At 31.6% G+C, this 12,083-nt stretch overlaps 1 protein-coding gene across 7 annotated transcripts in view; it reads right to left on the bottom strand.

The window, feature by feature from the left end:
- PCLO (piccolo presynaptic cytomatrix protein) overlaps window positions 1-12,083 on the bottom strand; it is a 426,214-nt gene that overhangs the window by 50,884 nt on the left and 363,247 nt on the right. For all 7 annotated transcript variants that reach the window (XM_079150544.1, XM_079150545.1, XM_079150547.1 and 4 more), the window contains 2 exons: window positions 6,917-7,058; window positions 1,813-1,886 (listed from right to left, as the gene is read on the bottom strand). In XM_079150544.1, coding sequence (XP_079006670.1) covers window positions 1,813-1,886; window positions 6,917-7,058 — 216 coding nt within the window. The remainder of the gene's footprint in view (window positions 1-1,812; window positions 1,887-6,916; window positions 7,059-12,083) is intronic.

The raw sequence follows: 12,083 nt of genomic DNA, 5'->3' as shown, positions 1-12,083 counted from the left end.
CAGCTTTATGGAGGAGATAAGCATAAATACAGGCAATTTAAATTAAAAAGCAGTAATAAATTATGCAAATTATGGTAAAAATAAGTGCAAATTTTGTAAACTGTGGAAGAGCATAGACATGAAAGGAAACAAAATAGGGGAAAGGGTGAACCCAGTCCAGGGAATATATAGCTTGATGCATCTCTGGCATTCTCAGGTAGAATACGTGCTTGCCCTGTGCATTTATGCTCTCAGATGTATTCTTTGGTCTTTCCCTTGCACCCCTCTTAGAGTAGCTGTCTGTTGCCTGGCTTCCTGTTGGGTTTGATCAGGCACTGGCAGAGATTGTAGAGGAGGAAGGTAGAAAGCAGCATATTTCTTCTCAAACTTATTCATCTCAGGATATAATTCTGGCGTTTGCTATGACTCTTCCTTGTCTCTTGTTCCTAGTACCAAGCTTGTCCTGGTTTTAACTCTCATTATCCTTGATCCTACAGGGAGAGTAGCCTCCTTCTGCTGTCTCACTATCCCCTCCCTCTTCCTTTTCTCAGGTTCTTCCTGTTAGTATATAATCAGTTGTAGTCATACATTTCTTCTATTTTAAATACTTTCCTGGTTGGAAACAAATGCCTGACAGTCTGAATTCCAGAAAATATGAGCACCTAGAATTGGGGCTAAACTACAAATAAGAGGGTGAATAGCTCGTGTGAGAGGTTAGGTGAAAGGATGGGTGGATTGAGGATGGAACTCTGGTGAACATGGCAGGAGGTAAAGGAAGCACAGACTTTGCATGAGTCCAAGAAAGACTAAGTAGAACCAGAAAAATGTGGTATCCTCTTGATTCCATGGGAAATAAATATATAGACCCAGAATTTGTCAGATAAGGTTTCTGAAGACAGAGAAATCACATCACATTCCTGGTAACAGACCGAAATTAAACCTAAGTCTCCTCTTTCCTTTCTAGCGACATTGTGATACCATGCCCATAATCCGTTATTTTAATAGTGTGATATTTTGCTGTATTTTCCTGGGTCAACTCACTTGGTCTGGCCTTGTATGCTATTTGTATTTTGGTTTCCTTTCATGTAAAGCCAGTATGCTATTACTTACTTGCAGGAATTATAAGAATTAAATAACAATAGATGACAAGTACTTAGGATAGTATAAAATATTTAGAATAGTTAAAATTATTGAGGGGTTGGTGCAATTAGTGAAGCCTAACAAAGCTCCCAGATTTTATCATGATGTTGTAAAAGAAAAGTTAGTCATCGTACATCTCATATTCTTATTATGTGTTTGCTGAAGTTAAAATTTTTTTCTTGCATTTTGAAATGATTTACTATTTGTTGAATTTCAAATTGAATTTTAAATTTAACTTTTACTTTAGAAGTTAGTTCAATAATTAATTTCTTTATAAAATGATTTGCATATCATTTGTTTCATTTCAGCTTCATTTATTTAAATTTCCATGGCTTCAATGAGATTTTATGATTAATTTTCTATTTGCATGATATCTTAAATTTTTTTTTATTTAAATAAGACTTTTTTCCTTGAGAAAGTCTCCTGAATCTTTGTTGTCACCCTTTACACTCTTCTTTCTCTTTTAAATATTTAAGTTTTTCCCAGTACCTTAGGGAAAAAATTAAATGTAAGTGAATAAATCAGAAAATCATTAAATAAATACAAAGTCATAATTATTTAATGGGTAATAATGATTCACTACCTTGTGTTTTTGCAATTAATACTTAGACATTTAATTCGTGTTAAAAGCAAAGAATTTATAATACACTAAGTAAATTCAACCAAAATTTAACATTGTAAATTTTAACTTACCTTCAGTGTCTGCTAGTCCTACTCCTACTCCTGGCTGTTTTACAGGCTCTTGTCCATTCTGTCCCATCTTCCCTCTTTTTTTAAAAGAAATCAGAATGATATGTTTAGCTATAATCCCCTGAATGAAAATGAGGAGGTTGTGTGTAAAAAAATGAAACAACATTGTGTATTCAAAACTGCAATGAATCATTTGAAAGGCAAATATATGGATATACAATTGGCAAATATAAATGGATATCATGTTAATTTCAGAATGGAAACTTGTTTATTATTCCAATTCAGTCAAAATGATATCTTGAAATTCAATGAGTTTAAGTTGTAGACTCATTTATCAAAAAATCAAACCATCATTAAATTTTCCAATTTTGCTTTATAATTTCCCCATTTAAAAAATTCTTCATTTAACTGATACATAAAAGCATAAAATTGCACATATTAATGGGAAACAATGTGATACTTAATGAATGTATACATACATGTACAACATCTAAACCAGGTCAAACATATCCATCTCTTCAAACATTATCATTGTTTTCCTTGTTAATTCAAGAAGATTTTATAACCTTATACTTTCTTATAATGATTTGTTACAGATTATGTTGTGAGAAGGGAAATACTGAATGAAATAACTTATGGAAATAACCTAAATAAATATTTCTTAAAGAAAGATGTATAAATGGCTAACAGGTATAGGGCAAAATGTTCAGCATCACTAATTAATTATCAAGAAGTGCAAATCAAAGCCCCAATGGGCTATCACCTCACTCCAGTAAGAGTGACTTGACAAGTCTTGGCAAGGATATATGTGAAGAGCATACCCTTTCACTGTTGCTGGGTGTAGCCATTACTATTATTCATTAGGGAAAGCAGTATAGAAGGTTCCTCAAAAACCAAAAGTAGAAGTACTATATGATTCAGTAATCCTACTACTAGGTATATATCCAAAGGAAATGAAATCAGTACATTGAAAACATAGGCACACCCACTGCACAACTACTTACAATACACAAGAATTGGCAATATAGAGCTCAGTGTCTATCAACTGATGAACAGATAAAGAAAATGTGATATATATACACAATGAAATACTATTCAGTCTTAAAAAGAATGAAATTCTGTCAATTGCAACAACACAGGTAAAATTAAAAATCATTATGCTAAGCGAAATGAGTTGAGCACAGAGAGACAATTTCTGCATGATCACCTCACTTGTGGAATCTAAAAAATGTTGACCTCATAGAACTTGATAGTAGAATGGTGGTTAACAAAGGTCCAGGAGAGTAGAGGTAAGAAAGAGGATAGGAAAGTTACATTAACGAGTACTGAGTTCTAGTGTGCTGTTGCACAGTAGGGTGACTATAGATAATGATGATGTACTGAGTGTTTCAAAAAGGCTAGAAAAAAAGGATTTTGAATCTTTTTATCACAAAGAAATGAAAAATGAAGAGGTAGATCTGCCTAACCTGGATTTCAAAATTACAGACCATATATATTTGAATCACAATACCATACAAAAATGTACATTTTTTATGTATCAATTAAAAATAAAAACTGTCTATTTACCTAAAATTGTTTATATATGTATATATAATTTTATTCAGATTATACACATTATATATATATACACATATAAATATAATTTTTTCCAATTCTTCCTCTGTTTTCTGCTGTGTTGCACAAACTGCCTTTTAAAGTCAGCTTCTGGCTTTGCTCTTTCATGCTATGCAGAATCTAAGGCAAAGTATTTGGTCAAGAATTTTTTTCTTTTATAATATGATAATAGCCATATTAGCAACCTTTTGATAGAGGTAGCAAATGGCAAATATATATGAAGGGTTTAACACAGTGCCTGAGAAATTGTTAAGTGTTCAATAAGTACACTGTATTAATAGTGAGATATACACATAGTAGCCTTAGATTTCAGCCAAAATCTGTCACTTGTTTTTAGTTTCAGCCTCAAAGTTTGGGAAATCCTGTTAGATAATGAGTTCATGATATTTAAAAACTGAGTTTTGTTATCTGGTAACTTAACAGCTAAAAAACTGTAGGCCACTTCTTATTGCTTCAGTCAAAGGAAAGGCTCCTTGGCATATAAAACGGTTTTGAGATTGCCTGCATGTGTACTTTGATAAGACATTAAAAAATGAAATGAAATATCTTAAATCCCCCCCAAAAAGATGGTTGAACAAAAGAATGCCGTGTTATTTTACTTTCAGTAATTTTAACATATCAGGGTTTACTAACAATTCTGATTTTCACAAAAAGTGTTCGGTTTGCTGAAACTTTTGAAAAATGTTAACTATACACATTTTTTAAAGAACCCAATTATATCTTACTTGAAAAATGCTCTAAAGATCCTCTTATCATTCTACTTCAGAGAAGATGCTGAAATATTTTTGCACATGATAAAAGAGGAACAAATGTAAATTTAGAAATTATTTTAACTTGGTAATCATTACATTGTTTCATTGTGTTAATTCAAGGTTAAAGATTTAAACACAAATTTGTGTTGAGATTATCTGAAAACCAACTGCATGCAAATTAAATAATTTCTAACACTTATGTGTGCTTGTGTATATACATGGTTTGCATCTCAACATATAGTGTTGTTTGAGCAATGCATAAAACTGCAATTCATGTAATTGCTTCATTGAAATTCAGGTAGTTAAGTTAAAAAAAGTGAACTCTGCTCTCTCTATTACCATTAGGAAGAAAAACTTAATAACCTAGCAGTAATGTTCTTTTTAGCAGTATACTATACAAGTAGAAAGAGCCAAATCATCTCATTACTGAGTCAAATTCAGTTAAAAGTGAGTTTCTTTTTAGTATTACCAAGCTAGCAGAGCACAGTATTGAAAAATTACTATTCATATGCTTTGACAAGCTCTAAAAAAACTTATTATAAATTTTAGTAGTTGTAACTAAAATAAAGTTTTGATAATTTTAGATTTTAGTCCTAGATTTCACATTTTTAATGATATCTGGCAACAGTTTTTGTTTCTAACGAAAATTGATTTTAATGTGAGATACTTAGCTAAAGTGCTTAGACTCCATTTTGAAGACTTAAACAGAAAACTTGAAGCACAGCGAAGCTAAGTGAAGAACAGGAAATGCAACTGTGGGTTGTGTGAAGAACGTGATTTTTCTGAATTCTCAATGAACAATCTTCAACTCAGCACATTTTGACTGTATGTTTTATAATTTATATATTTCAACCACCAAATATTTATTGAACATTTATTGAAACAGCCCAAGTAGAATAATTGTGTTAGTCACAATGGGGCACATAAAAGAATTAGCAAATACTATTTCTTATACATACCATATAATGTTTTTAAAAGTAAATTTTCTTTGTGATAATATGGTAAAAATTCTAAATCAAAGCCTCTCTTTGATTTACAAGAGAAATAGAAAATGGGGGAAAAATGTCAAATTGGCATATGGTATATATGTAAAAAATATGTAATCTCATTTCAGACATTCAGATATTGATGGAATAACATCATTCACTCTCTGGAAGTCATAACTTTATCATCAAGGTTAAATTATGTATTTTGAAGGGCACAAGTAAATTGGAAAGATATAAAATTATTGTACAAAATCTTTATATGATAGTCACACTTTAGAGAGAAATGTAATGAATTAGCTGAAAAATTTTTTTTTTCATTCAAACTGGATTATCAGAAGCCAAGGTCTAATGAGATCAAATTCCTTTTAGGAATAACTTCCAATAAAATAGAACTGATTAAGTACAAATAATTCTATTAAATCCATAGCCTTAGTCTCAAAAATAAACATAAAACCCCTCAGGTGGACAGATGATACAATAAAACTTTGTTTAATTCAAGTTGGAAAAAATGTAACTTGAACACTACAAAATAAACATGTTATTCACTGTGATAATCTATTTCCCTACTATTTTAGTTTTGTAAACTTGAACCATTATCTAACTATTAGAATGATAGAATGGGAAAAATGAAAAGACTAATAACAGCCGTGATTAGGGTTGGCAAGCTCTGTAAAGGGCCAGCCAGTAAACGTTTGGGGTGGTCTCTGTTGCAACTATTCAATTCTCCTCTGGTAGCACAAGGGCAGCATCTGGCAGCACAGAAGTTCATGGTCATGGCTGTGTCCAGTACAATTTAGTCTATGTTCACTGAAATCTCAAATGATTTTCAAATATCCCCCAAAATTTCTTCTTTTATTTGTTTTTAAAAAGCATTTTAAAATTCAAGAGCCATTTTAGCTTATAGACCTTACAAAACTAGGCAGAAGGCTTTATTAACCCAGTGGCATATCTCCTGATATCTGTTGGCCCCTGTGGTAATTTGAAAACCCACAAGACGAGTTAATGGGCGGAAGGAGAGATCTGGAAGTTTAGATTTTGATATTGGAACAGATATAATCTACATATTTATCTTGAATGCTGCTAAATTTTGCCACCAATATGACTAAATCTATTCTAACACATTCTAAATACAATCTGCTTGAGTTTTGCATGTGATTTGCAAGATGATTTTCTTGAAGCTTAACATACTATGAATGAGCTTTATTCCAAGAGTAACTACTTAGGAACCTATATACAAGCTGATATATTTATTCTAGAAAATATGAAAATACTTTAAAACTATCAATTTTAATTATAGAGATTTATAGTTGCAAAGTTTATATGATTAATTCAATGGATCAGCTATTTCAGAGATGATATCTGTTCTTCGAATATGTTTAAATCTGTTCTGAGTCAAATTAAATTAATCTATGTTCATCTCAAATAGCAATAATATTTGTGTTTGGTAATCATGTGATTAAAATACAAATGTACTGTTGGTGAATTTTAGTCAGGTGTGGCTCAATTATTATTTTAGCAGTTTTTATATTAAAGACTATACTGATTAAGTAATGCTGCTAGTGATTAGCATTCATCCTTAGAATTAACTGAATTAATCCAGCCTCTCATGAGTAATCTATTTTTATGTAGGCATAAACAAATGTTTTAGGGACAATGATTCCGAATTGGTTAATTATCTACTTATTCCCTGTTAAATGTTAAGAATGCCTTAGTCATGATGCTGTTAACTTTGTAGTAAAATAAAGAACCACTTACATCCTTGGAATAGGAAATAGATTAGTCTCCCCTGCAGTGCTGCTGCTTCCTTCACTGTCCACGCTATACCCACTGCCAAAGCTGCTGCCCGAAGAGCCGGTGGACACGGAGCTTTCTGCAGGCCGGTGATTGGTAGGCTTTGCTGCATGATGTGGGAAGAGTCAACACCACAGACAATAAGTGAAGCTCACCTTGATCTTCAAATGTATAATCATACGTTTTCTTAAATTATGTGTATAAAGAAAAAGCTGTAGCAAGAACCCTACTTTTTCCAGCCTAAATTTCACCTTTACTTCCTTAGCCAGTAATGAGCAGGGGCAACACTAAATTACTTTGCTTTTTTTATTGGACATTAACAAAATTACTTTTAGGGAAAAACAATTTAATTTTTAGACAGTGTTAAGTAGTATGTAATTATTCTGCAAGCATTATTTTTGTGGTTTGTACAGTATAATAGTGATATGGCAAACAAAACTTTGGGCTATTTCATGGAGAAAGTAATGTAGGAAATTTTGTAGTTACAAATAGCAGAATACAAGAAACTGTTTTAATTACTTTCTATATTAATGACTAATAATATTTTTTCTCCTTAGACATAAAGATGCAAAATAAAATAAAAATGGAATAGACACCTTAAAAAAGAGTTTGAAAATTCTGTGCTTGTTTGTGTGTGGTACCAACAATCTCCGGGAGGATTTTAAAATTTAAAGATAATTGTTTCTCCTTAGGCATTTCATGGTTTATGATTAGAATTTGTTTTAAAAGTTTCATAATTTTGATTTTGGGTATATGAATTCACATTCCCATAGAAACATGTAAATTTATGCTGCAAATTATATAGTTGGGGTGTGGTACTAAAATTATTAGAAGAGTTATAGATTTAAAGGAGATTTGGGAGGAAATTTCTATGCAAAAAGAAGAAAGAGAAGGCCAGTATTTCCTCATATTTTGCGGGGGGGGGGGACAGAAATTTTTCTAGCAAGTTTTAAAAATTGTTGATATTAGTATTTTGCCAAAGAGAATTCAAAACCTGATGTGGTTTTGAATCTCAACCCACTGTGTATTAACTCTCTGTCTGAGATTCTTCATTTGAAAATACTGGGGTCAGTAATGCCTACTTCATAAGACTGCCATACCCTCTTCTCTTCTTCAGGGATTTACTTCAATGGCTGTGTCTTTAGGTTTACAAAATCCTTGACAATGAATTTATCTTGATTTGCTTCTAAATTTAGGTGTATTCTGCTTTCTTTTTTTCTTTTTTCTTTTTTTTTTTTGATGGTACTGGGGATTGAACCCCAGGGCCTTGTGCTTAAAAGGCAAGCACTCTACCAACTGAGCTAGATCCTCAGGAATTTAGGTGTATTCTAAGCTACAAAAAACTACTTAAGAGTCTCTACCCTCCACAGTACATTCTTGTTCCATTAGGAGTCTCTTAGCTAGTTGACTGGATTCATGCTACTGGGGAAAGAGTTGATAATTATTTCATGATCCAACATATCTACATGTTTCATAAGGAAAAGAATAAAGTCACAACAATTCTTAATCTGGGAGATTTTTAACTAAAATAACCAAATGAAACAAAAAAGTATGGGTATTTTGTGGGAAACCATTTGAGGACAGGATATCCACCATCAAGGTAGCTAGCATCAGCTCTTGTAAAAGACTTAGCTTTTTCTTCCCTCTTCCAATTCAGCAATAGCAGATTCTCTAAAAACACCAGGAATTTACACATCTGATTCAGTGACAGTAGTACCAGTCCCCCAAAATAGGAAAATAAAAAAAATTAATAATGTGTCAATTTTATATCAGGTGTTTATAAGTTGGGAACAGCTGTATAGAATAAAGGTCTGACTAGCTGGTCACCAATGTATTACCAGTCACCACAGGACTGGAATTGCAGAGAAAAAAATAGTTACAACATTTGTGTAATATTTTGTACAATTTTGTGTAGAAGAATCCCAGTGTATTTATTTAGTGTTAAAGAAAATATTTTTAAGGGATAATTTAAAAAATCTAAAGGCAATATGATTAGGATATAAAGTCATGAACATGTGTAAATTAAATTGCGTAATAAATCACATAATGAATCAGAGTAGGTGCCAATTGATTGAAAAGGAAAGCTGTCATACTTTTTGATTGGTGTTATAATCCATCCAACTAGACTGTTAATATTGTGTGTAGTATGAGATTAATTGAAAAATATTAATTTTCTCAAGCAAAAGAACAAGCTTAATATACTATTTTCAAAGACAACCTAGACATTAATTTTAACCAACTTATCCTTACTAATTAAAACAATTTTCATGTAAGAGCAACCTCACAGTGCATCAGAATAGTCACATTATGGAAATAATACCTTATTATTTACATTTCAAAATAGTCTTGTCATCTTTGGTTTAATTTGGTGTAATTTCTAATTCTATTCTTGTTCTGGGAAATACGAGAAATATATACAGAATGTAAAACACCATAAGACGAGAAAGAAACAGGGCTGGAAATAAATTAAGGGAAAGTTTTTTTTTGTTGTTGTTGTTTTTTTCATCTTGCCTATCTCTTGAACAGAAATCTCAATTGTAAAGTTTGAGCAAATGCTGTCATGATTTTAAGTGCAAACAAATAATATTTTAGAAAAATATAAAAAGAAGGAAAATCAAACACAGGGATATATACAATGGAATAAGTCTATCTAGCACCTCTGCAAAGCAAGATTACATTTAACATTAAGTCTACAAAAATAAGTGAGGAAGTCAGGTGACTAATTGAAACAAATCTAGATGTTTGACATTATTGTAAGCAAACATCTTGTGCCTTATTGAATTTTTCTTTACCTACTAAGTATAGTATAGATATGGACAACCTGACATTTAGTGAGTTTCTGAAAATTAAAGAAAAATGCAGAATGATCCTTTATTTTTTACCAGGTTTTGCCTACATTGCATAAAATGCTAAGCTGTTGCTAAAAATCCAAGTATAATAGTTCTTTTTCAGATACTTGAAACAACACATGTATTTTCTAATTTCTCTTGAAACAGACTTCAAGTAAAAAAACAAAAAAAAAACCCTCAATTTTAATAAATTGTGCTAAATCTGTGTTAGTGCACCCTTTTTAATGAAAAAGTGCTTTGGACTTATCATTGAGGCTAGACTAGTGTAATTTCAAGACATCAGCCAAATTCTTTAGTTTGCCTCTCAAAATTCTTTATTGGTCTGCTCCTTCCTAAATTTATCTCCCACAATTCTTCATGGCTTTTACATTAAAGTCCACTCATATCATTCACGCTGGTTCCCTTGGTTTGGTCTTTTTCTGTCCAAATTTTTTATGTCCTTCTCTATCCAAGCACTTTCTTGTATCTAACTTAAACTTATATTTTCTTTGTCTTCTCAATCAGCATGACCTCTCCTAATTCTGGACACTCCATAGCATATGATATGTGTAATCATTTATGGAAAACTATCACTTTGCATTTTTGGTTATAGTTGTTACGTTAATGTTACATTATTGTAAGCAGAGTCTGCTTTTACTCTTGGCAACCTCCTTAAATCTTGTTCTGGAAGCATGAGAAAGCATTATTGAATAATAAATATATAAATAACATGACGTTAATACTTCTTTACCTAAACCAAACAACTAAAACATCTGAATTATTTTTCAACTAGAATTTCATGTTTTAATCTAAGTCTGGGTTTTAAACAAATCACATCAATCTCTTGTCAAAAAGAGCATTTGATATGGAAAGGTTGTTTTTCTCTTTTTCTCTCAATATTTTTTTAAAAAAATGTAGAATTAAATATCTTTCTGGATTTTAAAATCAGAACTGACAAGTTTAATATGCCATATCATGTAGAAAAATATGATCAATCAACTACAAACTACTGTTTTTATCCCAGTATCCTCAAAAACTGGTTTGATTTGAGAAAATATTTAGTGATACTACCCTAATACTTGAAAAGCATAGGTTTTTGTACTACAAAAAGTTAGTAACAGACCATGAATATTACATCTACAAACGTATATATTCACATACACATATATATTTAAATTTGAGTGATGAAAAATAATGTGTATAGTAACTGTGTGGAAGTCATCGCTATTGCAAGTGCTAGAATTTATGTTCCTCTTCCATCTTGGTAGATAGGCAGTTGAAGAGCCTGGATTTTAACTGCAATATCTCTCTATGTTCCTGAAGGAAACAATATTTTAAAATGTTAAAAGTTAAGTATGATCTTCCATAATTTTATGATTTCAAAGTTAACAATTTAAAAATATCCTACCTCTGCCTTATTTTTTCAACTTTATTAATCAAGAGTTTGAACATATACCTACTATGCATGAATGTATTATGACCTGCATATCATACATGAAAAATGATTATTTTATAGAACTGATGTTTTTACAGATAATAAAACACATTTTTAGCCACTTTTATGAGCTACATTTTTGTGTGTCTATTTTCTTTTTGAAATTTTAATTATGCAATCAAGTATCAACTAGAAGAAAGGGTGGTTGATGTACATATTTAATGGATTATGCTCACTACTGTAGAGGGGATCCCTGTGTCCTAGAAGAATAAATCTTAGAATGTTGATCATTTTTGAAACTCAATTATTGAGGGGGTATTTCAAGTAAACAAATTTTATCTTCTGTGAGGCAATTCAATTTGTTTTAAATTATCCTTTGACCTCTTCATTTTCTTTGACTATTAGATGGTTAGACATCATTGTGTTTTATTACTCCACTGTGGCTAACCTTAATTAAATCTGGTAGTTTCTCTTTGCCCATCTGTCTTCAATTAGTTTGCTCTATTGTTTTTTTCCCACTTTACTAAAATGTGCAAAACTATCACTGTAGCTACCACACGATGGCAGCACTGCACTCAGCGTCCGCACATCAAACTGTAGACTGGGGAATCTGGAAATTAGAAGCTGGTAGGAACTCTGAAAATAACCAGCTCCAGGACCATTATTCTGACTTTAGAAAACCTAAGCCCTGTAATGATTAAATAATTCATATAGGTCACACATTTAATGAGAAAAAATTTAAAAGTGTTAATCCACTTTTATATCACATTCAGTGGTCTCTACTGAAAATGTAAGGTCTCTGCCTACCTCAGAATTCAGTGCTTGGAATGTATGTAGCTTGGCTGCCTGTGATATTCTGATGCTGCCT

Source organism: Sciurus vulgaris (genome assembly GCF_902686455.1).
Source record: "Sciurus vulgaris genome assembly, chromosome: 8".
NCBI lineage: Eukaryota > Metazoa > Chordata > Mammalia > Rodentia > Sciuridae > Sciurus > Sciurus vulgaris.
This window is presented reverse-complemented; position numbering and strand designations above follow the sequence as displayed.